This window comes from Vanellus vanellus (assembly GCF_965231255.1).
Source record: "Vanellus vanellus genome assembly, chromosome: 3".
NCBI classification, from domain to species: domain Eukaryota; kingdom Metazoa; phylum Chordata; class Aves; order Charadriiformes; family Charadriidae; genus Vanellus; species Vanellus vanellus.
Window position 1 is genome coordinate 89363170 of NC_138907.1, and position 27367 is coordinate 89390536.

Genomic DNA, 27367 nt, shown 5'->3' on the forward strand with positions numbered 1-27367 from the left:
GCTACTGGTTTTATGTTGATTTGGGGAAGACCATTCTGTAAATTAGTAACTTTAGGGACAAATCATCAATGCCGTGTTATAACTAGTAGTGTGTCAAGGTCAGTTGTTTGTCTCCCTGTTGTAACACAACTGACCTAATGCAGCTGTGTAGTCCAGATCTCTTCATGTGCAACCCTTGAATTTATGTGGAAACTAATGCGATTTTGAAATTTAAGCATACTGAATGTTTATCTTAATGCACCGTCTCCTTGAAATCTGCAGGTGCAGTGAATTTAAGAGGAGAGTAGCTTGGGTCTGAAAAAGTGTAGCACGCTTTCCAGGAGAACAAAGCAGGTTTATTCAAAACACTGAGAATCAGTTTAATACAGCAATAAACAACGTGGAAACAGGTTGACGTCAAAATTCCAAATGTGAAAAATCTTAGAAAAATAATCATCGTTTGCACTCACTCATAAGCAGTCACTTCTTGATAAAGTGTCAGAAATGTACGCTTAGCATTTGCTTTCTGATTTTATACTCGTTAGCCTGTCTCTTACGGCTGTGTATTTTTTAAACACAGCCTTCCCATAGAAGAGACAGGCTTTGGAGTTATGATCACAATTACCGTAAAGCCAGGTTTTGCTGTAAAAAGGCCCATGACTGCGCAACTTCCAGAGGCTGCCACAGCACTGCAGGAGTCAATGCGTATATCCAACATTCCCTCTCAATGTTGCTGATACAGAGTAACGGCCAGGAGTCCTGTGCTTTGGCCTTTGGAAGAGGGTGTAAAATTGAGCACATTTATATGAAACATAATCATAGTTTGTGTTCTCACTCTGGATACAGTCCCCAAACTGGTCATATTAAATAGTGGAGCGTATACACTCAATTTGTTAAAATTGATCAAAATCAAATCAAGCTTTCATTGTGTCCTTTATTAATGGAAAACAAATGTGAGATGCTGCATCTTCAAAAGTAAAATGGAAAACCTTTTTTTAATTGCACGTAGATGGACCTCGTGCTTTCACTGACATGGAATTTAATCCAGTTCTTTCAGGCATTGGTGTAGGTATGACAAATATGACTGGAAGCAAAGTAGAATCACTAGATTGAAAGCTTTAACCCTGAGTGGAGATCAAAGAAAGGTGTGTACAATTATAATAAATCCATTTCTAGAAGCTTGTTTAGATTACTGGAATCGGATTCTTTAATCAATTCACTATCTAAAGTAGCTAAAAGAATTTGACAAGTTACAAATATCCCACTTCGGTCAGCGGTTGTTTGATGATGAAGCATTAGTATTCACCGGAACTTTGCTTCTTGAAACCTCAAGCTGAATTGCGGGTACCTGCTGACTGAAACGAAGAGAACCCACTCATTCCGCACAGCGTGCTGCAATGACTCCACCAGATTAAAGACAATTCCTTGTGCTGTTTACTGATGGCCTGCAGAAACCTAAACGCTCGTTCATTTTAAGGTGTAAGAAAAGAGACCAGTTCTCTTCTCCCTTTGTCAGCACCATATCTCCTCTTGCCTTCCTTCAAATGAAAACATTGTGAGCAAAAATCAAGTATGCAAAAATGTTAAAGTGAACAACGCAGAAATCAGGGTAAGACTTGCTTCAATAAGACTTCCAGAAGAAAACTTTATTCGACCTTCAACTGCTGGGTAAACTCTCTTCATTCTCTGGAGGTAACGGGAAACCACCTCCACATCAGGTTCACCTGAACAAACGAACAAAGGTAGAGTGTTCTCTGCAGCAGCCAAGCTCTGAACCAACATTTAAGAGCCTGTCTAAAATTATAGCTTTAGTTCAAGTCTTAAAGCGAACCGTTTTCTACAGTTTGCCGTTCTGAATTGGTGAGCACCAAGACAGTGCGGGGACGTGGGGAGTTGTTTCTTGTGCACAGGTAAAACATCTGTGGTGGTCTGTAGCCAGAATTTTTTTGTAGCAACTCATATTTTACCCAAAAAAAGAATTATTTTTGGATTGTCTCGCTTTTTGTTTTGCATCTGTTAAAATGGTAAATTTCAGTCAGATTTAGATAAATTGAGATAGTCTCCCACCTGTTTGGGGTAGAGTGCTGTAGATCTCACAAAGCTATTGCTTACACCTTTAGAAATTTAACTTTACTTTTTATTTAGGAAGGATTTCTAGGCTGTGTGCTGCTGTATGCACACAAAGTATGGTGTAAATTTTCTACGGCCACTGCTGCCAACCATGGCACGACCCCTTTCTGATCCAAACTCTTGCAATCCTAAAGTGCAACACCTCCATCTTAAACATAATTACAGTTTTCCCCCTCTGCTATACTGGAAGACTTTACCAGAAGCTTTCAAGTCGTTCCCTTTCATTATTCCTAATGATTTTTCTCTATGTGAATTTATTTCTGCATAAATGGATATTTACTGAAGACTACAGCCCCCCCCCATTTACAAGCTGGTAGGTTGAATTGGATTTAAAATACCAATCCAACTTGTGAGAATCGATTTTAAATCAAAGCAACCTGTAGAACCAATAAAATAGGCTGTAACAAAAGCCTGAAAGGAAAATTTTGGTAAAAAGCATGCTTTTACCATCAAGAAGCAAAACATAAGAAATTAAAATTCTGCAAGATGTAGGTGTGCTCCGAGAATGTTTTTTTTTTAATACAGCACTACATTCTTTTTGTGTTTTCAGAAATAATTGATTTTTATCTCCATTTTTTTTCCAAGTTTCCCTTTGTCCTAAAAGCTGTACGTGTCAACTGTATAAATGCTGACTTTCTAACAGTTTGCACTGTTACTTTACAGAATCTTAAGGCAGCACTGTAAACCGCTTCCTTTCTGCCTCTCTAGCGCAGCATCTCTCGGTGCCTGGTGTGCTGCTGCCTGCAGAACTCATGAGGGTCCCGCTGCATTCAGAGGGGCAGGCTAATTCCCGCAGAGCAAGGTGGCATCTTTCCCCTCACCTTCTGTGTCGCTCACCTGAGCTGCATGTCCTTTAAGTAGCAGAGGTGGCGATTCTCTGTTTGCAAATATTTCTATGCAGTGGAAGTTTGAGGTCTAAAGAAAATAGCACCTTTCTTTTTGATGCATTGTTTAGTAATAAGTACAAATGCAAGGCAGTACACATAATAAGTACTCCCTAGGGTGTGCTTTCTGCTTTTTTTTCTGATTTACCATCTCGGACCTGCTCTCTAAGCAGCACGGAACTGACGAGGCTTAGTTTTTCTTTGAAACTTTTGTGATTTAACTGAAAAAGAATATAGCTGCTGGCTACAACCAAAACTAGCAATCCAGTGCAGTCAGATTAGAGGCAAATTTAATCTCTCCAGTAAAAGCAGAAAATCTGAGATTTGTACTGTAGAAAGATCTTTTAGCTTTTAGGAATCGTTTGTCTGCTACCCTGTTGGACCCCGTCCTTACCTTTACTGTATCCCAGATTTTTGTCCTTCAGCATATGATAGCCATCTCCTCCAAATAACATATAGGATGGAAGAGTCACATTGTATATTTCATCCAGCTGGAGTGGGACGTAGGCTGGGACTCGGCAGGCTGTGCAAAGCACTTCTAAGCTAACAACTCTGCTGCCTGGGGCTCTGGAGAGATCGTAGACCACGTGGATGCCTACGAAAATACATGTTTGAATGCCACTTGATGCAGTGCCTATTGAACATACAGGGCTAGAAGCAGCGTCCTCCACCATTTTCAACAGATTCTTTATGTTAGCTTATGTGACTGAGAGGTTATATTGTTCTGAATGATACCAGTTAATGCCCTTTGCACAACAATCAATTTTTATCCAAGAAAATTAATGAGATTCGAGAATTGCTGAAGCACTGTCCCACCTCAGGTACTTATCTGATTGTCTGGTCTCATCACTGCTCCGCAGAAGGAAATTATTAGTCATGGGATTAGGATACTGCAAGATAAAAATACCTCCCCTTATTTCTGCAGTCATATGCTTTCTCATTCCACTGGCTTGTTGGCTGAAGTGGCTTCTTTTAGAACCAGCCAGCCACCCTAACTTAGCAGCTATTATGGATAATAAGTACTGTCCTGAAAAAAAAAAAAGAGAAAGCCAGGCCAGGGCTGAACATCGCGGTTTCTACTCGCTGTAGAAGTAACGTTTCTAGTTGTGAGCTTTCCTCGGTCAAAGCCTGGGGAGAATCAGGCCCCCAGAACAGCATTGCCAAGAACTTGCTGCTCAGGAAGCCACTAAAGCTTGTCCAAAGCACAGAGGCTCTTCCAACCCTGGCGCTCTTCCTGCTCTGCATCTTCTGTCCTGAATCCTTTCCAGAGCTACCAGTTATCTTTTTTTTTTCTGTGGAAAGGCAGCAAGCAGAAGGGATGCTGCTGCTTTAACTTAGTGGTATCCAAGAACCTGTTATCTTACTGGGGAATCATGTGCAAGACACGGGTTGTGTCCTTGGTTCTAGATCACATGGAGGGGATAGCCTGGTGATGGGGGCACTATGTGGTGGGTGAAAAATTCCTCAGCCTGTGCCCTTGAAGCTTAGCTTTTCTGCTAAGTAAAAAATAAAATCCGCACTACATCACAGAGAGAGCGGGAATAAACATGACGGTAGCCGAGTACACATCTGGGTAAACATATGGGGAGCTACAATTCAAGAAATGTGTATGTTTTTAATATTAACTGTTCACCCCTAAAATACTTAGAAATTCACTGAAGCAACTCCATAGCCCACTTGGACTAACTCTGAAACTGTCAGCAATCATTAGACAACAGCACAAAATGATTTTGATAAACTGAAATATGGCAATAACTGGCAGAGACATCCAGTCTGGGGTTTCAGGTAGGTTGCCAGCGAAGAACCGAAAACTGGAGTTTGTTGTAGCTATTACTGTGTTACAGCTATACTCAATTGCATCTTCCTGTAGCTAACTTAAATGTTAAACTGCAGCTACAGCTGGGAATCCTGTCTCCACTAAGGGAACAGCAATGGGCTGTGTGCTGCTGCGGCTCCATTAAACACACGCAAGATAAACAGCATTAGTTAGTTGGCACGCGCGAGGAACAGGGATAATATGTACGGCCAACTTCAAGAGGCTTCCAGGTGTAATATAAACAAGCCCAACAGAAGGGATGGTCGGCTTGAAAATCTGAGAAGAGGAAGGAAGGAAAACATACCTCCAACCTGCAGCAGCTCTCCGCTTCCTCTTCCGTATCTGTGCACACTGTGCTCAAAAGCTTCTTTCAGAGTGGAGCCTTTTACCCTCACCAAATCAAAACGACCTCCAAAGGGCAAAACAGACAGCAAATCTTCCACAGTAATGCTACCTGGGGGAATTATACTTTATTTACATTAATATATATTTTTTTAAAGTACATTATTATTAACAGTATGCTTACAATATTATTATCAGTACCAAGGAACATGGCAAATACAGTTTGAGAAAACGAGGGTCAGTAGAGGTGAGCATCGCATATATGTGCCTGTCAAAGAACCTGCATCTTTTTCCAGTTGCTTAAGACTTACTCATGTAGACCTACAGAAAACTTTAGCTAAAATGAAAAAACTGTTTTCAGTTTTCATTTATGTGATATCAGGAAAATAAGAATTGCAAAACCTCAGCATTCAGAAAACCCCAAATTCACTTATTCTACAGCAGACCACAGAAGGCTCCAAGCGACCATACTGTATGATCCTCTACAGTAGGAGGGGAATAAATATCCACTATCTTTCTTTGTTCCAAGGCAGCAAGGAGAGAGGGAAATGATAAAAAGCACTGCGTACAAACAATGCTAGTAACTTCTGTTCATGTCAGCCTGAGTGCAGTTGTGCTCTCACGACGGATAACCATTTGAGAAAGTTTGAAATCGCTTCCAAACACTGTGCAAATCCCATCAAAACAAGCCCACACCTAACACTGGGTTCAGGCTCGCATGATAACATGATTCTTCCTTCTTGATAAAGTTGTCATTCAGCTTGTAATTTTACATACCATTAGTGCTCTGTTCGTCAATTGGTGACCGTATCCCACCTCCATTCAGGATGCACATTGAAACATGGTTCCATGACTTTTTATCAGGACAGATGACATTCTCATAAAGCTACCAAAGGAAAATGTTTAAACTGATTTTAAATCTCCACTTAGATGAGGTTCTGCAAATTTACACCCAAGAAAATCTGAGGCTGAAGAGAGAGAGAACAGTTTTGTATCTTCTTTGACATTACCTTCAGCCCCACTGTAAAATACTGCATTATTTAAAAAAGCCACAGCAAAATACATCAAAATAAGTATTTTGTTTCATTAAAATATTTGCCTTTTTCTGTAATGAACTCTTGAACTTTGCCATAGTCCGTGTGTGTATGACATGAGCAGAGCAGGCCAGCTGAACAAAGGAAGGATGATTTTTTGATTTCGACAACTGTGATAAAGAAAAATGATATGAGCATATTTGGAGAACTGGGAAGTGTAGAGGACCTTAAATATAGCTGTACATTAAAAACATGTAGGGCAATATATAAATTAATCTAGCTCTTGTTGTATGTTGCAGGGAATTAAGATTTTTCAGCTTCTCTGAGATTGTTTTTTAAGATTTGAAATGGTCTTGGCAAACTAGAAAAATGTAGAAGAGTGGAGGAATGGGCAACTGGCATATTAGATCAGACCCAAAAGTCTACTCCGCACAGCATCATGTCTCCAAGAGTGGCAAAATTCCAACAGGATAATATTTGCTTGCGGCATCCTAAGTAGTAAAGAAAATGGAGACTTACTCAGTTGCGTAAGGATGATAAGCCTACAGTGTTCATCAGAAATAACTGAGGGGAACAGGAAAAGGCTAAGAAAAGAAAGCAGGGTAACGGAAGGGATGGACTGGTTTCCGTACAGGAATGACTATGGTTACGACTCCTCAGTCTCACAAAGAGAGAAATATAGGAAGGACATGACAGAAGTCTGTAAAATCAAGAAGGGCTTGTGGGGGCTGGGCAGGAATAATTGGTGTGTTTTCTCATTTCAAGAATGATAAAAAACTAAGAAAAATTGAGAGAGGGGTGACAAGGATAGTCAAAGACACAGAAAAGTTTCTGAACGTAGAATGATGGCACAGGCCAGGACTGGCTGACCTGATAAAGGGACAACGTAACAAAAATATTTGAGAAGCCCGTAAAATCGAGTGGCGTGAAGAGGGTGGATAGGGACCAAGTGTTCCAGTGCAAGGACTACTCCTTGGCCTCCAGCAGGCTGCACACAGAGAGCAGAGCAAGGTCTCTGCGGGATGTGCAGGTCAGTGGTGGAACACCCTGCCACTGGCTGCTGTGAAGGCTGAAGGCAGTCAAAGGGACATGGGGCAAGGTCAGGGAAGAGAAGTTCCAGCGGGAGCTAGTAAATATCAAGACACCACTTCTGGCTTGAGAAGTCCCTGAGCTGCAGGGTGCTGGGAGATGGGGGCAGATTTGAGTACAGCATCTCCACAGCTTGCCCAGGTGTACGCTCTTCCCGCACCATCCTCCCTCTTGTCACTCTTGGAGACGAGGCGTTGGGATGGATGGTCCTGTCGTCTATTCCAGTTTGGCCACTTCTCTGCTTGCACCCCTGTGCTGAGTGTTTGCAGCTTCTGACTTGTAGGTAGATGTGTAAATGCTTTGTGGCTCCAGCTTAGGGGTCAAAGTTATGCCCTATGACCAGATCCATGAGATATTCCGAAGTTCATAATTCATACTTAATCAATGAACGGATTCTTTTCTGTTTGCTGATTTCAGTCTGAACTATACCCTGCAATTTACTAGTTTGCCTGGGACAGATATTAGGATTACAAATCTGTAATCCCTCAGTTCCCCACAGAAACATGTTTAAATTGTGGTGCTACACTTGCTGCTCTCCAGTCCTGAGCACAGAGGCAGTTTAAACAAGAGCTCATATACGGATGTTAGCAATTTCACAGCCATTTCACATTTGCGTTCCTTTAAAGTTCTTTGTAAAATGCCACCTGCGTCTGTTGACCTTTTTTTCTGAGAATTTGGGCTACTGTTGGGAGAAGCAGCACTGAACTAAATGGACCTCTGTTTTGACTCAGTACAACCGTTCAATCAATCTTTCACATTTCTCAATCTCTGCATTTCCCAGGACAACTCTAAATATTATAGCCCATGGCACAGAAAGGTCTGGTTTCTACCTGCGTACCCCTGAAGGCATGGCAGCAGACAGGACAGCAAGTGTAGAATGAGTAATCCAAAGAGCATGAAGGGCAACTCTTGTATCTGCTGATGGCTGTAGATGGTCGTCTAGAGATATTGCTTTAACTAAAGTAGAATTTGACCTCCCAAGACAAAATGTATAGTAAGAAAATCTACAGACTTCTGAAAGATTATGAAGTTACTTTCTTTAAGCTTGAAAAGTGCCAGAGAATTTGATCGCATTTTTCAAATAAAAATATAAAAAAAGTCTAGCAGGGAGAAAAAAAACAAGGCTCTGCAATTCTAGTAGAACTGTATGCAGAGTTCCCAAATCTTAATCTAATTTGGAAATTAGCCCGTGTACTAAGAATTATTTTAAGGATTACAATAAAAGCAATCATATGACATGGATGAATGGCTTTGGGGAAATATTTAAATGAAAACTCATGATTATTAATTGGCTCGTGACTTTGTGGCAATGCTGCAAGACATTTATGGCAGTGCTCATTTGCTGCAAACAGTCACGTTCAGGAACGTTTTTCCCTGGAGCCCCCAAAGGGAATGCTGCTGCTGTGGTAGAGTAAAACAATCAAAACCAGCTAGTTTAAAAACTGGAAGTGACTCCTCATAAAAAGACCTTCTGGTGTTATGTGACTGTTAAAGCCCAGCGATACCTGTCAGGACGCAGCAGGGGCTGGTGGATCCCTCTGGGCTGGGGTGCTGGGGGCTTTTACTTCTTCTGCACCAGGCTGGGTGTGTGGCCCTTCCCCCTCATTTGCTTCAGCTGGCACCTTTTGGACGCTTTGGGGTACAATTCATATCAGTAACTCGGCAGAAGACTACACAGGCTTTTTGTCTGGGCTAGTGAGTTAAAAAAGGGTGACAGCAGAGCCCAGTAATGATGGGGCAGAAGGTAAGTGTCATGAGCAGGGGACTGGTTGCAGGGGGGCAGAGGGGCAGGGGAGCCGAGCTCTCTTCCTTGCTTGAGGAATGGGCTCTCTTAGATCAGACCTCCATGTCTTTTAAAACCACAGCCTCAAGGCAGCTGCAAACAAGCCATTCTCTATATAAGGATGTACACAAAGAATAAACTGCCCCTTACTCTATACAGCAAGATTCATTATAGCCTTGCTCCTGCCAGATCTTTCTAGGGATGCACTAGATGTTATGGTGTTGGAAAGCAGAACACAGCCCGTGCGCTGACAGTTCAGAGCCTAGGAGCATTTAACCTGTTAGCTCTGGAGTAACACTTAAATGTGATTGCCACCTGTGGTGGCAACATCTTACCACGGCATCACAAAGCAAATTTCCCATGTTACATTCTTGGAAACGGCACGCTTGGCTTGTACCATTCAGGTAAACACTAGTTTTTCCAATCTCTTTAGAATAATTTCCCAGGTTTTTCCTCCATTTTTCCACTTCTTCTTTAATGTGCTCATCTATAATGCAGTATAAAAGTGTAAAATAAGCATCGCACGTATCTCATATTAGTGACACTTAAGTGAATACAAAGCTTAGGAAAAAAACCCTGCTCTTCATGATTCTAAAATGTTACACTTTCCCCAAAGGCTCTTCAAGCAACGTGACATCTACGCTTTCTTCAAATGAAGCCTGTAAAGGGAGCAGGCAGGACAGGGCAATCAAGTGAACAAGCTATTCCTGTGCCACAGCAAGGTTGTCTCCTCTATAGCACTTAAAAATATTTTTGCCCAGTCCTGTTCTAACCTCTGACTGATGGAAATTTCTAGTACCTACTATGACAGGTGAGAGAATTTTTAATATACAAGTGAGCTTGGTCTTTATTTGACATTGTATCTTTTTTTTCCCCCAATTACAGCTTCCTCCCCTTTAACGCAGTGCTAAAAAGAACAGTAGCTCAAACATCAGTGTCAAGGAAATTATAGAAATTAATTCTCTATGCACATCTGTCTGCCAGGTGCAAATCTAATTCTTTTAGAAAGAAAACCAGATACAAAGATACTTGTATATACAGACAGATAATGTCACAAATGTTTTACATCAGCTATTAGTTTTAAGCAATTTGCCATGTAACTCAGCAACAGCAACATTTAGAAAACGAGAGCACCTATGTATCTGAATTTTTACTTTTACTGACATCAGAGAGGAATGTAAAGTCTCTTTACATCATCTCATTACATTAATAGATCACAGAATCACAGAATTTTCAGAGTTGGAAGGGACCTCTAGAGATCATCTAGTCCAACTCCCCTGCCAAAGCAGGATTGCCTAGAGCACATTACTCAGGACTGCATCCAGGCGGGTCTTGAAAATCTCCAGAGAAGGGGACTCCACAACCTCCCTGGGCAGCCTGTTCCAGTGCTCTGTCACCCTCAATCATTGAGAATAACATAGTAAATAATATCCATGAACATATAATTTTTAAAGGTTTTATTTTATAAATACTCTGGTAGAACCTAGAAAGACGATAAAAGCTCATATTCATACAGCAAGCACTGGACAAGAAACAAAGACTAGAAAACCAGCCCCTGGTAATTAGAGAGCCGACAAAAAGCAGGTAACAGAGCTTGGACAGAGTTATGAACAGAGACCACCAGAGAGACTCTCCTCCTTCCATTCTTTAAATGTTTCAGAGCTGAAACACTAAACACACTCAGCATTGGAAACAAGAAGTCTGTATGTTATATTTGCACATTGCCAGAGTATTCCAATTTTTTCTAGAACATTTCCACTTTCCTATACTGACCTAAACTCTGTTCTGAAGAACCTGACCTCTGGCAAAACAGTGTAAACTTGTCCCCATAATCTTTTAAATCATAATCACAGGGCTAGCTAAAACGGGCTCCACTAAACGGCATGGTAGTGTATCACCTCAGTTCCTGCAAAAGAACGGTCAGTGACTTTAAACAGACAAAAAAGAAAGAGAAATAGAGGCAAAGGAGTACAACCGTAACGCAGCCTGAATCCTGCACAGAAGAGAACCGCAAGCTCAGGAAGAAAGCTGAATTCTTCTGCAACACTGTACTGTGTATTTAACATAATAACACTTGAATTGTAGTCGCATGCTGCAGGCAAATTCAAACGTCTACTCCACATACCTTCGGGAACGCTGCTGTCCAGCAGAACGGGGTTTCCAACCGCTTCAACGACATTTCCTTTCTTGTCAAATGTAACATTTAAGTAACCGAGATATTTTCCATAAGCATAAGCCTGTACCACTGGCACCTTCCTCCCATCGTCTGAGTCAACCATGTATGGATATGGGCCAGCTGGCTGCTCTGTAGAGGGTGGGGTGCCTGCACAAAACAAGCATGTAAAGCGTGTCTTCAGCTCATGGGACCTTCAAGGGATTATTAGAATAACATTTCAAATGTTTCTCTGCCTTAAAAAAAACCAAACAAACAAGTAGGATATTAAGCAGAAACAACTGAATGTGTTGGACGACAAGCATGCATTTGACTGATCAGTTATGTTACTTCATAAGAGACAATGTTGTTTTCAGGACAAGCTCTAATAACTGCCACAGTGTTTTTTAAGTTGTGACAGCACACTCGTCCATGACATCATGTCACAACAGCAACAAAGGCACTTTTCATTCCACTTATTTCAATCTAAACCTCAGTAATGCACACATACCAGCCCCTGACTGAAAAGTTTATTGTTAGGCCTTCACACTATGTTATTCTGCATCAGATAGATAGAAAATGAGAATGTTAGTACAACATACATAGGACTTCTTGATATGAAAAAGTCTAAACTATTTTTATTGATAATACACAGTCATTATCACTAAAATCATACAAGCAGTTCCGTGAATTTGTGCATACACCCAACTGATTATTTTTAGTGTACCAAACTTAGCCTCCAAAGTCTCAGACAGGCTGCAAATCCTCTGCAAAAGCAAACTTCATTAGCATTTTTGTTATGTGGTCATGGCTTTAAAACTCTTATCAACCTCCGAAGTTTGAAGGGTCATTAGATGTAGGACTTGGAAAAAGATTAAAGCAAGGCATTTACAGAGAAAAGAGACCTCAGCCCAGTTGGCGTAGGCTACCACAGGATTTATGAACCATGCAGGGGAGGGAAACAGCAAAGAAAACTACACAGCACAGCTTCTGTCTCAAGGGTACCAGCCTTCTCCCTCTCTCCTTGACCATATTATCTGAGTAGTGTCACTCCCCCTTTATTCCCGTCAGTATTTCTACCCCACCGTCAGCAAAGACCAAGGTTGGGGCAGCTCTGAGAGGTATCACGTGCTGCGTGGTGGGTCCTGCTTGCAGAACCCCCTCAAAGGCTGCTGCTCACTCCTGTCCCAAAGCTGTTGGCATCTCCCATCCCTGTGTGGGCGAGAGCCAGGGTGTCCATGGGGCGGGGGCATGGGGGAGCGGGCACAGAGGAGATGGATCCGGAGGAAAACCAGTCTCTTCACTACCACTGCTTACACAACAACTGGTGTTCTTCCATCTACAGTTGTTTAGGCAATATGAAATCCTGGGATAAGCAACATGACAAATGTTTCTCCTAGAACTCCAATGTGATTCATATTTCTCTCTAATCCCTCCTTTTCTCCAGGCAGAATGGCTGTAACAAACTACAAGCTGAACCAAATTTACCAGAGAACTAGTTTTTCTACTTTCATCCTGGCCGACAGAATTGGTTTCTTGGTGGTGCCTCTTCACTATTCAATATTTATTTTGGGAAGAATTTCAAAAATCCTGTAGCTAATGAGCAAATGCAAATGAGCAATGAGCAATGCATGCAAAACTGGCTTTGGGTTTTTTGGAACTGAAAAAGGAATCAGTTTTGATCTCTTGTCCTTGTGCAGTCCTTGAATGAACAGAGCATTAACAAGAGAAAGTCATGCTTTCTGGTCATCATTTTAGTATGGTGGAATACTTTCTGATACTGATACTCTCTTGCAGGATTATTAACACTATGACATTATTCTGTTGTAAGATAGGTGTGTTCCTTCTGAAATGAAGACTTTTCAGTGCCTCTTATCCCCAAAGCAGCACTAGATGTCATGCACACATCTCAGTCAAGGTGTCAGATGCTGTTCCATTGCAAATGCAAAAATTCATACTGGGTAAGTGAATACCCTGCAACACTTTCCTATTTTCTTACCTTGTTTTAGCCAACACACTACATCCTCAGAACATCCTTCCTGAAGATAACCAGAAATTAAAATGTTCTAACCTGAAACTACCATTACTGTTTGAATCAGTTCTACAAACCCAAAGTGCATCCGAACAAGTCAAGACAACATTTGCCACAGAATCTGTGGATAAACCGGAGACTTGCAAATGTCTTAGATAGGTTGGACTAGTCCAAGATTAGGCCCTTAGATTAAGATACCTCTCTGGAGGTGTCTGCATGGGCAGTGTGTCTCTCAACTCCCATAACAGCCAGAGATTCAACTGACCAGCTGGGACATCTCCACTTACAGTGAGCTGAAACACTCCCAAATTCTGCTGGCAGTTATTACAGAATCACAGAATCACAGAATGGTCAGGGCTGGAAGGGACCTCTGGAGATCATCTAGTCCAACCCCCCTGCCAGAGCAGGGTCACCTATAACAGGTTGCACAGGACAGCGTCCAGGCGGATTTTGAATGTCTCCAGAGTGGGAGACTCCCCAACATCTCTGGGCAGCCTGTTCCAGTGCTCCACTACCCTCAAAGTGAAGAAGTTCCTCCTCATGTTAAGATGGAACTTCCTATGTTCAAGCTTGTGCCCATTACCCCTCGTCCTATCAAAGGGCACCACTGAAAAAAGACTCCTCCCATCCCTCTGGCATCCTGCCTTTAAGTATTTGAAAGCATTAATAAGATCCCCCCTCATTCTTCTTTTCTCTAGACTAAAGAGACCCAAGTTCCTCAGCCTTTCCTCATATGAAAGATGTTCTAATCCCCTAATTATCTTCGTAGCCCTTTGCTGGACCCTCTCCAGCAGATCCCTGTCTTTCTTGAACTGGGGAGCCCAGAACTGGACACAGTACTCCAGATGTGGCCTCACCAGGGCAGAGTAGAGGGGGAGGATGACCTCCCTCGACCTGCTGGCCACACTCTTTTTGATGCCCCACAGGATGCCATTGGCCCTCTTGGCCACCAGGGCACATTGCTGGCTCATTGATTACATCTCTTGATTTAAATGAGAGTTTATAGGCTTAATGTATAGGCATACACACACACACACAGACACCTAAAATTAGATGTTTTACTCTGCAGTCAAATCACCTCCACAGATGTGGCTATTTCATTGTGAACATTGGCTGATGGCGTTGACTCAGAAGGGAATGGTTCACAAATGCACTCATGGTGTTCCTGGACAGATTAGCAAGTGCTTCTCAGCACTTGGAATAAAAATTATAGACTCAGACCAAAATGTCAAAAAACATATTTTGCCTAAATAAGTGGATACGTGTTTTTTGGTGTATCTCCCCTAGATATTTCTTCTTATTTTTTATTTTTCTCTCTTCTCCAGTGTTAATAAAAAAAACAGACTTGTTTTATCCAAACAGTACAGCCCTTGGAAAAGGACCAGAACCCACTCCCAGTGGAGGTCTTTAACCTGAAGGCTGCAGAGTCCCATCCTCTGTGGTGTCTCTGGTCTTGTGAATCTTGAACAGCTTCAAATGAGGAGAGATGGAACAGCTTGACCTCATCTAGTTTGAGAGCAGGGTACTCTCTGGGATGATAAGAGATGTGCATGTCAACTCCTACAGAGCTAGACAGGATATGAACTCAGATATCTCAACTCCTGGAGCACTACAGATCACAATTTCAAATTGTGAACAGTGGCATCTCTTAGGCCCACTCCCAAAATAAGGCATTTTGACTACTATGTCTACCACTTTCAGGCACAAACTCTCTACAGGCATTGACCAACAAGGCTGTGCAAAAGAATCTGGATTCCACTGTGTAAACCCACAATGAATGCACACTTTGAATACTGTGTGCATCCTTGGTTTTCTCATCTGAAAAATAATTCAATAAAACTGCTGAAAAAATGCCACCAGCAGGCTGCACACAGACAGCAGAGCAAGGTCTCTGCGGGATGTGCAGGTCAGCGGTGGAACACCCTGCCACTGGCTGCTGTGAAGGCTGAAGGCAGTCAAAGGGACATGGGGCAAGGTCAGGGAAGAGAAGTTCCAGCGGGAGCTAGTAAATATCAAGACACCACTTCTGGCTTGAGAAGTCCCTGAGCTGCAGGGTGCTGGGAGATGGGGGCAGATTTGAGTACAGCATCTCCACAGGCTTGTCCACTCTTCCCGCACCATCCTCCCTCGGTCACTCTTGGAGACGAGGCGTTGGGATGGATGGTCCTGTCGTCTATTCCAGTTTGGCCACTTCTCTGCTTGCACCCCTGTGCTGAGTGTTTGCAGCTTCTGACTTGCAAGTAGATGTGTAAATGCTTTGTGGCTCCAGCTTAGGGGTCAAAGTTATTCCCTGAGGCCACATTCAATAGATATTCTGAACCATTTAATGTATAACTGTAGTATGCAATTGTTTCTCCCTAACAGGTGGGACAGTTAAAGGTGAGAGCACGGATGAGACAAAAAAGGCATGAGAAAGTGAGAGGAGATGAGCAGGGGGAGGAGAGGATGAAATGGACAGTGCAATACCTTTAAGTGGTTAAATTCCTGGGGTACATGGTGCTATCCCTGTGAGCAGGGCACAAGGGAAATTTTGCTGAAAATTACAAATAGTTCCTGTTGTAGTCTCAACCAGTTAATGAAGTTTCTGCTAAATTTAATGAGCTACCTTTGATGGTTTAAAGAAAAACCCCAGCCTTTCTTTTACTTGTGTGCTTACACACTGGCACAGGGAAGGCAGCAGCACTGGAAAAGCTGCTGACAGCAGGTTTTGCCTAAAGTAGCATTGCTGTGGAAGAAATCAGATAAACAATGTTTATCTCTGGAATGATGCCTACCTCTAGGGAAAAGAAGAATAAATTCAGAGATTCAGAGAGGGACTGAAAAAGACATAGGAAATGTGGGAAAAGTTTTTAATAGCAGTGGTAATGGAGACCTATGAATACAGAATCAGATTCTATGGAAAATCAACATCGGATCACTTTTGAAGTCTTCTATGATTGATTTTTTTGGTTGTCACATACAAGTTTAAATGTAAACATCTTATTTCATAGAATCATAGAATGGTTTGGATTGGAAAGGACCTTGAAGATCATCGAGTTCCAACCCCCCTGCCATGGGCAGGGACACCTTCCACTAGACCAGGTTGCTCAAAGCCCCATCCAATCTGGCCTTGAACACTTCCAGGGATGGGGCATCCACAGCTTCTCTGGGCAATCTGTTCCAGTATCTCACCACCCTCAGAGTAAAGAATTTCTTCCTAATATCTAATCTAAATCCACCTTCTTTCAGTTTAAAACCGTTACCCCTCTCCTTTACATGTGTGAGCTTGAAACAGGTACAATATGTTTGGCAGTAATTTACCAGTATTACCACCTTTCTTCCTCTGGCTGTCCCACTTTGTATAGGTCACCCTGAACAACCACAGCATTAAGGAACCTTTCAGTGAGTTAGAGTACTTTTTGCTTACAGACTGTTTTAAATTAGTTTCTTCCATGGAAGTTATGGATAAGTACCAGCTATCAATCTGGCCCAGTACAGCCAGCTGTAAACTATATTTGTGAAAGTTCTCCAAGTTTAAAGAGAAACAGTTTCTGCTTTGCTCTAGAAGCAACATATTAGTAAGAAGTAAAATACCTGTATAGAGAAATGTGTTTGTATGTCCTCCAACTACAATATCCACTCCTTTCACTTTTTGGGCAATATTTTTGTCCACAGTAAAACCAGAATGTCCTAGTGCAATTATTTTGTTCACTCCCATAGCAGTAAGTTTATTCACTTGTACTTGCAATGCTTCAATTTCATCTTCAAAGATTACATCATCCCCTTAAAAAAAAAGAACAAACATGACTGTATTTACAAAGTACCTTAATTAGTTTAAAAAAAGAAAAAGTAGTTGATCTCAGATACTATTTTGTATAATTAATGAAACTTTGAATGTCAGTGGCTTTCAAATGCCCTTAGTTGGTTCAAGGTCCTGATCTGATGTGATGTCCAGTCTGTCAGGAGCACCTGTGTGATTAGACTAATACAGCATGTCAGTAAGTGTTTCAGTATAAACACTTGCATTGTACTACAAAGTTTTTTTCTTCACAAATTATATTTCTTTGAGATCTTCCATCTTCTCCAAAGTTAATCTCTCTCTTTTTACTCCACACTCACCCTGTTTTCTGCCCCCCTCCCCTGCCGCCCCAAGGCTTTAAAAAGCAGCTTCTTCAAAGTCCTGCACTAAACTCTGAATTGCTTTTTTACACAAATTATCTCACCTAATGTGAACCATTCTCAGTAATACCAATACAGCACAGCACACAATTGAGCTACCATCCTGAAACGAGAACATAAAGAACGGAAAGTCTGGAAAGGAGAAACCTCTTCCGGACCACAATGTTGGGAAACTCACAATCTTTCTGCAAGGTTTCTGTGCCCACTGAAATTATTCTAACAAGACAAACAGTTACAAGAGCACTAGAAAAACACACGCTTTTATCCTGGGCACAGTGTTTTGGGTTACACAAAAAGACTTCCTATGTAAGAGGCAAATTTCTTTGACAAAGTTTTAAGAATAGAGTTTAAGAATACAGTCAACAAACTGTAATCCTAAACTTTCCGTTGAAGACAACTGAGTAACATTTCTACCAATTTCCCCTCTACCTCATTCCTTCCTGCGGAGTTTTTTTGATCAAACCGTTTTGAAATATGCCTTTAGAGTCAGAAGATTTACATTATTTCATAACAAAGGGAGGAGTGAAACGAATTCACAATTCAGTGCAAAATGTCTCAGGAAATGAAGAGGAAGCTGCTACAATGGAAGAGATAAAAGAGGGTTACATAAATTGGTTCACCACCACACCCATTGAATAGTTCTGTTACTGCCAGAGGGAATCTCTGTACTGCACATTGCAGAGCGAATTGTGCAGTGCATCCCCACGTGTTCTTCCTGTGGACCTCTTCTTAGAATCAAAGAGTCATAACTTAATTGAGGTTGGAAGGGACCTCCGGGGGCCATCTAGTCCCAAACCCGCTCAAAGCAGAAACTCAAAGCCAGATGAGGATGCTCAGGGTCTTGTCTGAGCAAGCTGAAATTCCACAACCTCGCTGGGCAACCTGTTTCATGGCTTAACCGCTCTTACCATGACAAATTTTTTCCTTACGTCCCACCATAATTTCCTGTGGTACTACTTGAGCCCATTGTTTCTTGTCCTTTCTCTGTGCCCCTCTGGGAAGAGTCTGTCCCTGTCTTCTCCATAAACCCCCTTAGGACAGAGGGAGACTGCACTTAGTTCCCCCTTAGCCTTCCTTCTCCAGGCTAAAGGGAGTCACTGGCTTGTACACCCTTGTGCTTGATGGAAGCTGGGCCTGATGCAGAGCTACTGGCAAAAGGGGAAGTCTGACAAACTCTCCTTGAGCATAGTCCCTTCACGTGCTCATCTTGCCACCCATGGGCCAGCTACAATGGCCATGCACACCACGTCATAGGGAGCAGTTCTGTAAAGAAAGCTGAGCTATCTAAATGAAGAGCAAGAGCGAGCCACTGGCTATCTGTGCTAGCAGGCAGTTGCCTACAGGCTAACTTCTCCCACAGCATGCAGCCAGGTGGCCCATCATAACCAAGCTCTCCCCATCAGCACCAGCTCTGCTACCCCTCTACACCACTGCAGCCTACAATGCACTGAAGACATATTATTAATCTTCAACCCATATTAAACCAAACAAACCTACTTTCATAATGAGGGGAAAAACAAGGCCTGACCCGTGCCAGTAAGTCCATCTCCCTCCTGGGACTGTTACAGTGGCAGGGCACAGGCAGCCACCGGCGCTGGGACAGGCAGTGGCACTGCCAACCCACCCACCCAACAACTGCCTGCTGTAGAAAGGGATTCCTGCTCGGGGGCTGCAGGGACTCCTTGCACCCCCTCTCTGCAACCTTGTGGTGGCATCTCACACAGCTTCGTACTCTAGTTATCTCAGCACTTGAACTAATGGAGCTGAAATGGGCCAGCAGGTTCAGAAGTTATACAGCGGGGGACTGCAAGAGCAACTATACCACACTCATTTCTCTAAGAAACCAGGAAAAAAGCAATATATTGCTTAATACTCAACTGCACATTTTGCAAAAGAATCTGAATTGAAATAAAGTGCTTATTTAAGAGTTAGTTATTGCTCGTTTCAGTATTTCACTTCTCTTTCAAAGCATTAAAGTGATGTGACATCCTCTTCTCTTTTTAGATGGCTAGAATTCCAGATAAAACATCCAAGCCGTGCTATAAATGAACAAGGAAAAAGAACTGGCTGCATGTTAAAAATATTACGCAAGAGAGCCAGAATAAAGTGGAATAAATGGAATTTAAAATTCCCTTTTAGAAAACTCTGCCAAGTTGATAGTTTTAGTAAATATTTTGCTGCCTGTAGGGTTACAGAATAAGCAGCTTTGGGTTTCCACCTGATATGAAAAGACAGCGGACAAAATGAGATCTAGTATTTCACAGCACTGAATGTGTATGTAGCATCTCTCAGGACAGATAAAGATAATAACTATTTTGTGGGGTTTACAACATCATTGCAGAACTAAAGCAAGTGAGCTGGAACCATCAAATACTAGAAAGATAATCTTGGGATTATCAGTGCAACGCAAATACATAGACAACTCCGTGTGCCAAGTTATGAACAACTCTTGCGGGACAGGCCGGACATTCAGCTGAGATGGCTGTACGCAGCAAAACAGAGAAGAACTTTCAAAAAACTGCCAATTGGCTGTAATCTATAAATTTTGCTAACAGTTTCCCATCCCTATGGTTTCCAAACAGGAACATTAACAGTACCTTCAACAGAGATTAAGTGTCCCTTCACAATGGAAACACTGAGATTTAAGGACTTTATACCCTGTTAGAGTATGTTGATAGCTGTTTTAAGCAAACTATGGAAAGTACAAGTTGTAATTTCATAACTGTGGAAGTTACTGAGATTTAACAATAGAAGAAATCACACTCACAAAAGATTTCCACGGAAAGCAGCCATGTAGGAATTCACGTTTCAGGATTTTCAAGCTTCCTATTTGCCTCGAGAATGCCCTAAGAGGGTACAGCATGCCACAGCAATTGCTGCAGAGTCTGATAAAACTGAATCATCTGGAAGAAGTGTGTAGAGATAAGCAAGGTGCTGAATTTGCAACATTCAATCTTATTGAATTAAGGCATTAGTTTGATAATTATTTTGCCACCGATCCACCTCTGCCATGATTTTATCAGTCTGAAGGACTGCTAGGTCACAGGTGATACATGGTCACTGAATCAGATTAACATATCCTGAATTCATGTTTTCAAAGCTTCCAAATATTCCTCCACACACTGAGAAGGCCAAGCAGAAAATTGTAAAAACTCTGATCGCTATAAATGTTGCTGTTAGAATTTGCCCTGCTTGTTGCTCAATTACACTGTGGGATATACTTAGCTTAGGGCTGCTTCAGCTCCATTTATGGAGCTCACAAGCCTTCCCTTTTAACACTGTTTTTTTAGTTGTGGTCTCTGTTATAATGTCTCAGCACATTGAGGCATTCAATATGATGTCTAGATGTTATTGGCAACGTATTTAAATGCTTCAGAGAAACAGTCCAACACTATCTGGATTTTCCTCCAGCATATTTATTTGCAAGAAAGTTAATTTGACGACCTCAGCGCACCAACACAGTTCTTTGTAAGAAGAGCTGAGACCTTTTTTATTAATCCTTAATGAAGAACAATATTGGCTGTCTGTCCATTTTTTAAACTTAGCGTGATGTCAGATGATATCTACCCTCCTGCTCTCAAGCACAGGTGAAATTCTATTGTCTACACAAAATGCAGATCAACTGTCATTTTTGCTGGGGGAAAAAAAGAAAGGACACCAAAACCACATCACTGAAATAGAAGCGATATATAGCAGTCTATTCTGACCTCAGACGTGCACTTCCTGATAGTTCAAACATACCGTATAGAATTAAAAAGCACAGAAGGAACAGTTTTATGTTCTAATACTTTCTCAAAGTATTGAATATTCCTTTTATCAAGAAAGCTACGCATTACTTTTTTATTAATAAGCAATGGAAAGAGAAGTAATAATATGAAGTCCTTTTTCAATGTGGAAAAGGTTTAAACCAGTGCTTAGGGCATCCTTTCTGCAAAAAACAGGGAAGAAAGTCAGATTTTGTCAGAGGGGGGCTGAGCTTTGAGCAGGCAGTGACTCAGATCTCCTACAGCTGATTTAAATGTGTTTCTCATTCCAGCAGACCATTTTATTTTACTAAAAAAAACCCTCAACAAACTAAAACTCCTTAAATGTTGGAAAAAATAGTCAGAAATTGAGAAGTCTTTTTGCTCATCAATTCTAATTTTACCCATGAATGAAGCAATTGTGGTAAAAGCTGAATGGGTGTTCCTTATGTAGTCTAATTTCTGGAAATATTTGAGAGGCTAAAAACATCTTGGGCAACTTTTTCCTTCAAAAACACACATGAAGCTCTCCTTGCTTTTACTAGGACTTGAGCATGGAGGCATCCAAGAGCAAAATTTCAACACACAGAGAAATGTCTTGGTTTGCACACATTTCACACTCGAGACAAGCTGTATTCATGCTTTAACATTTGTTTAAATGGATAAATAACAATAAAATATAAAAGAATATAAATTTAAAAACCCAAACAACAATAAAACCCCCAAAGGTCCCCCCAGCTCTCCTGCAATCTCACTGACCTTCTTATATTCTTAGATAATTCAGTGATGCTAAATAATTCAAATCTGTATGAAAACGGCTTTTAATGTTAACAAGCCTTCTCCAGTTTAAAAATCAGACAGTTACAAAGTTGAATAATACAAGTAAATACTGATAAAACAACAAACTTCTCACTTTTCAGCTGAAAACATTCATCTTTGGATTCAAACAAGTGGGCAAGTAATAAAATAGCAACAAAGGATATAAACTTATATACTAAAGAAAACATACCTGGCTGAGAAAGAAAAGAAGTTTCCTTTGTAGTGTAGCCAACAATTCCTACCGATTCTGAGTCAAAATGTACTATTTTAAAAGGATTAACGTATTTCATCATTTCATTCGCTAATGGGGTTTTCCCCTTAATGTTTGCACTCAGGATTGTAAAATTAGCATTTTTAAGAAGAGGATCCAATAATCCACTCACACCTTCATCAAACTCATGGTTCCCCAAAGCCTGTGAAAAGCAAGAAGAAAATATAAGACCCTACCACCAATATTCAGTTTAGATACTCTCATAAATGATATACAAGGTATGTTTGAGAAAACAACATCTATGTTCTAGGGAAGAAAACCCTATCTTGTCTAAAACAGCACATCCTATTTCTCACGAACACAGAAATGTGGGGGGTTTTAGGTTTAAGTTTTTGCTTTTCAGACTCTTTTATATCAATACAGATGCGAAAGTTGAAACGTAAAACCTTTCTAAATAAGTGTCTGTAATCATATACCAGATTAAAACCCACTGGTTTTTCATCCTGTAACTGCAAGAAAGAGGATTAATAACCACAAAGGAAAACATGTATTTTGTGTACGGAAAATACATCATTTAAAAAAATACTGAAGAAAATGTTAAATGCCAATGACAATATTTGTTATCTTTAAATAAGCATTTTAAGAGCTTGTGCTTTGACTACAGTTTTTAAAACATATTTAATTCACATTATGAAGAGTTCTTGCGTGCTTTAACATGTAACAAGAAAATTTTCTAGCCATCATCAATACCATTACCTAGTTGAAGCTCTAATGTTTATCAACTAGGGAGACTCTCCATAGACAATCCATAGTAGGTGTGTGCGCACACATGCAGGGGTGTGCGCAACACTGTGAAGTGCTAAGACTACTGCACAAAACGAGCAGTCCAGTTTATTTATTAGCAAGGTCATACCAACAAGATGAGAGTGTTTAGTTGTTCTAGGTTGGTTAAGCAAAAAAAAAAAATGGACTTACCTTAAAGGCCCATGGAACTTTCTCCTCCCCACCCCTTTTGCATGCTCAGCCTAAGTTGCAACATGCCTGTGCCTGCAAGTTTGGTGATAGCCAGAAAAACCTCCACAGACGGCAACTTTGCAGAAGCACAATATACACAAGAACCTCATAGCATATTCAGGTGTTAGTGAAGGAAAAGATAAATCTATAGATACGTGGTAATAGCGGAACTTGGTACAAGTTTTCAGGTGGCAAGTGGAGCAGAGCATGAAAAGGGGGCTAAAGCCAATGGGCCAACTCTTCCAGGCAAAAGTGTGCTCAGAATTTCATTCTGAAGATTAAGTAGGGAAAGTCGCATTCATCATTTACAAAGACTTATATACGTCTCTGCTCTACTTGTATAAACAACCCCTACATGTTTGTTCCAACTTTTACTCCCCAGATTATATTAACCCTGTTCCCTGTTCCAACCCAAGCAGGACCCTGAAGCCACTACAGGCATGGAAGATCAGTATTTCAATCAACTGACTAGTAGTGTCTTTCTTTTGGGGGAGACAAAGACTCCTGACTCCTCTGATCCCCACAGACAATGTCCCTGTGGAAATGGCCCTGTGGAAAAATCAGGATATCAGCAGTAGCAGTGACTTGCATTGGCAACCGAGTGCTCCTGCTGACGCTAGTGAGAACGCTACTCACACCCTAGAGAAGGAGCCAAATTGTCTGCGTGCTGCTGCAGCACTTTTCCAAAAGAACCGAGAACTATCTTGACTTGGGATAAAATCCTGACTTGGGAAGACACAATGCACTCCAACTATATTCCATTTCTAACCATATTCTAACAGCTAATTTGCTGTTAAAAAAAAAAAAAAAAAAAAAAAAAAAGAATAACACTCCAAGGAAACTCATTTTGACTAATGTTCTGAAAAGATGTCCATGGACTAGTAAAGCATCTCATAATGGTAACAAGCTATTTCCTTTTGGTTGATGCATACGCCTTCTGTTCCTCCTAAATATGCAATTAAACCCCCTCCAAAAGGTTGCAAATGGAATAAGAATTTAAATGGGATGTAACTGCTATTAGCTTGTTGCAAATAAATAAATAAATAAAATCTAACCAACCACTTATGAAACCTTGTTTCTCTTGGCTTTGTATCTTGCATTTGGATTATTTCACGTCCATTAGGATACAAGCTTTGATCAAAATGTTTCCCATGGTGCGGGGTGGTTATAAAGTCTCTTGTTCATGAGAAATCACTGGTGGCTAATAATACAGTTTTATTTTTGAAGCAACTCGTCCTCTGGGGAGGAGGATGTGGATCATTTTGGGTTCCTGTACTCTCCCTAACTACCCTTACACCCAGAGCTTCTAGGACTCTGTACCTGAGCAATATCCCTTCACCAAATCTGAATCCATTGGCCAACATAAGTGTAAGTAAGTCACAAGAGGGAATAAACAGAAATATTCAGGCACACAGCATGTGATCATGTAATCCTCCTTTTCACAAGAAACCAGGCTAAAAACATTTCAAAATCAGGATACAAATTAACAGGAGGATGCAACTTAGGAGTAAAACTAGAAGAATTCTATCACCCCTCCAATTACTGCCTTTGCAGTACTTAATTTGGATTTTGGTGTTAATTACACCAAAAAGCAAGGCTAGCGCCAAGAAAATTTGGAAGGCAATAGCTAGCTAAACAAGAGAAAATCGTCTTGAGGTGATAACAGGCATAAATGAGAAAAGGGCTAAACTTAAAAAAGGAAATTTGTCCCATTTGTGGAACAAACCTCAAATGCTGCGAGGCTGCCCTAAATCCTCCTATGGCTCCTGCCCCCATCCTCTCACAACTTCTGTGACTCATGGTACCTCCTTCATCCTGTTTGTAATCCTACACCAGCATCTCACTTCTAACCATTTCGGTAATCTCCACCCCTTCTGTTAGGGATGTGTCTTCCCAAATTTTGCTTAAAGAAACACCAGCTCACCCTTGTGCAGTGTGGCTCTTACCTTGCTCCCTGTGCCCCCCCAGCCACTGTCCCCACTGCATGGTCCCCATGGTCCATGGACAGAAGAACAGAAAAGGATGCTGCAGTGCTGCCCAACACTCAGCATCTGTCCTCAGGCTCTTTGGTAGCACAGAAAGGTGCTGAAGTCTCTGTGGCCTCTCAGTCTATCCTGTCCCCTTCTATCCACTGACAATATTCAAATTATAACATGCAGCACCTCCACAGAGAGCCAGTGGTTAACTACTTCACCTAAGGCACTAGCATCCAGTACAAGCCCCTGGCTGTCCAGTAAGGTGTGGAATTATTTTTTAATCTTATTCTGGTGAAAAAGCTCATGGGATCTCCTAGCTAGTCTGCAGATGCTTCCTACATAGTGTGTTTCTAAAACTGAGCACGAGTTCAACATTGCTGATCTTGCCTGAAAGAATTTCTTCTTGTGATATGATCAGGAACTATACAAGCTCCCAGCCTGCCCATGAACCAGTCAAACCAGCAAACGCAAAGCTGAGAAATGACAGCCAGCAGCTCTCAGTGAGGAAGAAAGGTAGGAAAAACCACCTTGAGCTACTTTTGCACTGCAGAACGCCAAAGTGTTCCCCAGCTCTCAGTGAGGATGAGTCCTGAATGCACGCACTCCTCCCTGTCACCACCAGGAAGGAAAACCCTGTTAATGTTAGTTTTACGATTAGGAAACCGTTCACTCAGCCACGTGAACAGGGAGCAGCATCCTTCACAGACCTGTCTGTCTTGTATGAAGTGTGTTTAGCCAAGGAGAGTGCACTGGGGCATCCCTTTCCCTTCCATAGCTGTTCTGAGGCAGAGGGAAGAAATGGGTGAAGCCATTTTTACCTGGGAAAGGAAAGTGCAGACCTTTCCAGAGAAAGCAAAAAAAAAAAAAAGATGAAGACAGAGGATGTGATATGCACAGATGATCTACCTCTCAAGCTGTCAACTCGGATGGAATAAATACGCAGTCACTCTCACACAGCAGTCAGCCTCAAACGTAACTTTAATCTCACTCCTCATTTTTGGGGTTGTATACAAGCAAAATAAGCCATGACAATTCTTTATATATTAATAGGCTATTGCTCTGAGACAAAAGATTTAAGGACATGGAGTGACATCCCCCAATCTCAGTCTCAAACTCTTCTACCTTCCTCTCAGCACTTGGATAACCAAAAGAGACAGAAGTAAAGGTGTGGGACTGGCACCGTCTCAGACAGCTCCCTCACAGATGTGCTGTTACTGTCCCTGGGCCACTCGCACACAGCCCCTTATGCCCCATCACATCCACAGTTCTGGTGGGACTGGACATGACCAGGGTGGGACTGATGAAAATGAAAAATCCTCAGCCTTTGAAGCAGCACTGCCAACATGTGCCACCTGTCTCTTCCTGCAGAATCGAAGCTGTCAGGGCAGGCTGCGACCCTCGGCCAGCGTTAACCCCTCCATCGCAGGCCAGGCTCCTCACCCGGCTTTTGCCGGGCTCACTTCCATGTCTCTGCCGACCCCTCTCCAACAGAGCCCAGCCAGCCAGCCACAAGCCCCTGCCTCTCCCAAAGGGGACCTCTTCCACCCCATCACTGTCTTTTCCTCTGTATAGTGCTGGCATCAGCTGCTGGTTTCTGGCTGTCCATGGGGCTGCCAGCTCACGACTTCGCTTGGCCGGGTGCCCAGCACCCAGAAGATCCCTTCTCTTCTCCGCGCACACATCCTGGCTGCCTTTGACCATGATTTTAGCGTGACCCACAGCCTTCTCTACGCACTCAAGGAGCTGGCAATGCCAACAACAGCACCAGGGGAGGAGGAGAAATAGACTAAGCACCCAAAACCGATGGGGAGGGGGGGGAGAAGCCCCCCAGCCTCGCCGCTCGCCGCTCCCCCTCCCTCCCCCGGCCCGCTTTACCATGGCATCGTAGCGCAGGAGGTTCATGAAGTGGACCGCCTCCCGGCCCTTGAAGCGGGAGAACCACACCGTGCCCTGGTACTGGTCCCCGGCGTCCAACAGCAGAACGTTGCGGTGCGCAGCCCGCGCTGCCGCAACCCGCGCCGCCCGCCGTGCCACGCCGCCGAAGCAGCCCGCCGTCCGCTCCGCGCAGCTCCGCGTCCCCGCGCCCTGCGCTTCCACTCGCCCGTGCACGTCGTTGGTGTGCAGCAGGGTCAGCCGCAGCTCCGCCGCCGCTGCGCAGAGCACCGTCGCCGCGCACAGCCACAGCGCGCCCGCCCGCCCCGCCAT

The 27367-nt window shown here is 42.3% G+C and overlaps 1 protein-coding gene across 1 annotated transcript; it reads right to left on the reverse strand.

Annotated features, from left to right (window-relative positions):
* Window positions 1-156: 156 nt before the first annotated feature.
* Window positions 157-27367, reverse strand: NT5E (5'-nucleotidase ecto; the record flags this gene model as incomplete). Its single annotated transcript, XM_082480311.1, has 9 exons — window positions 157-1703; window positions 3388-3588; window positions 5114-5259; window positions 5925-6037; window positions 9393-9544; window positions 11183-11380; window positions 16815-17003; window positions 22152-22374; window positions 27038-27367. 9 exons carry the CDS (start codon window positions 27365-27367, stop codon window positions 1546-1548), a joined length of 1710 nt encoding a protein of 569 aa, XP_082336437.1. The 3' UTR covers window positions 157-1545.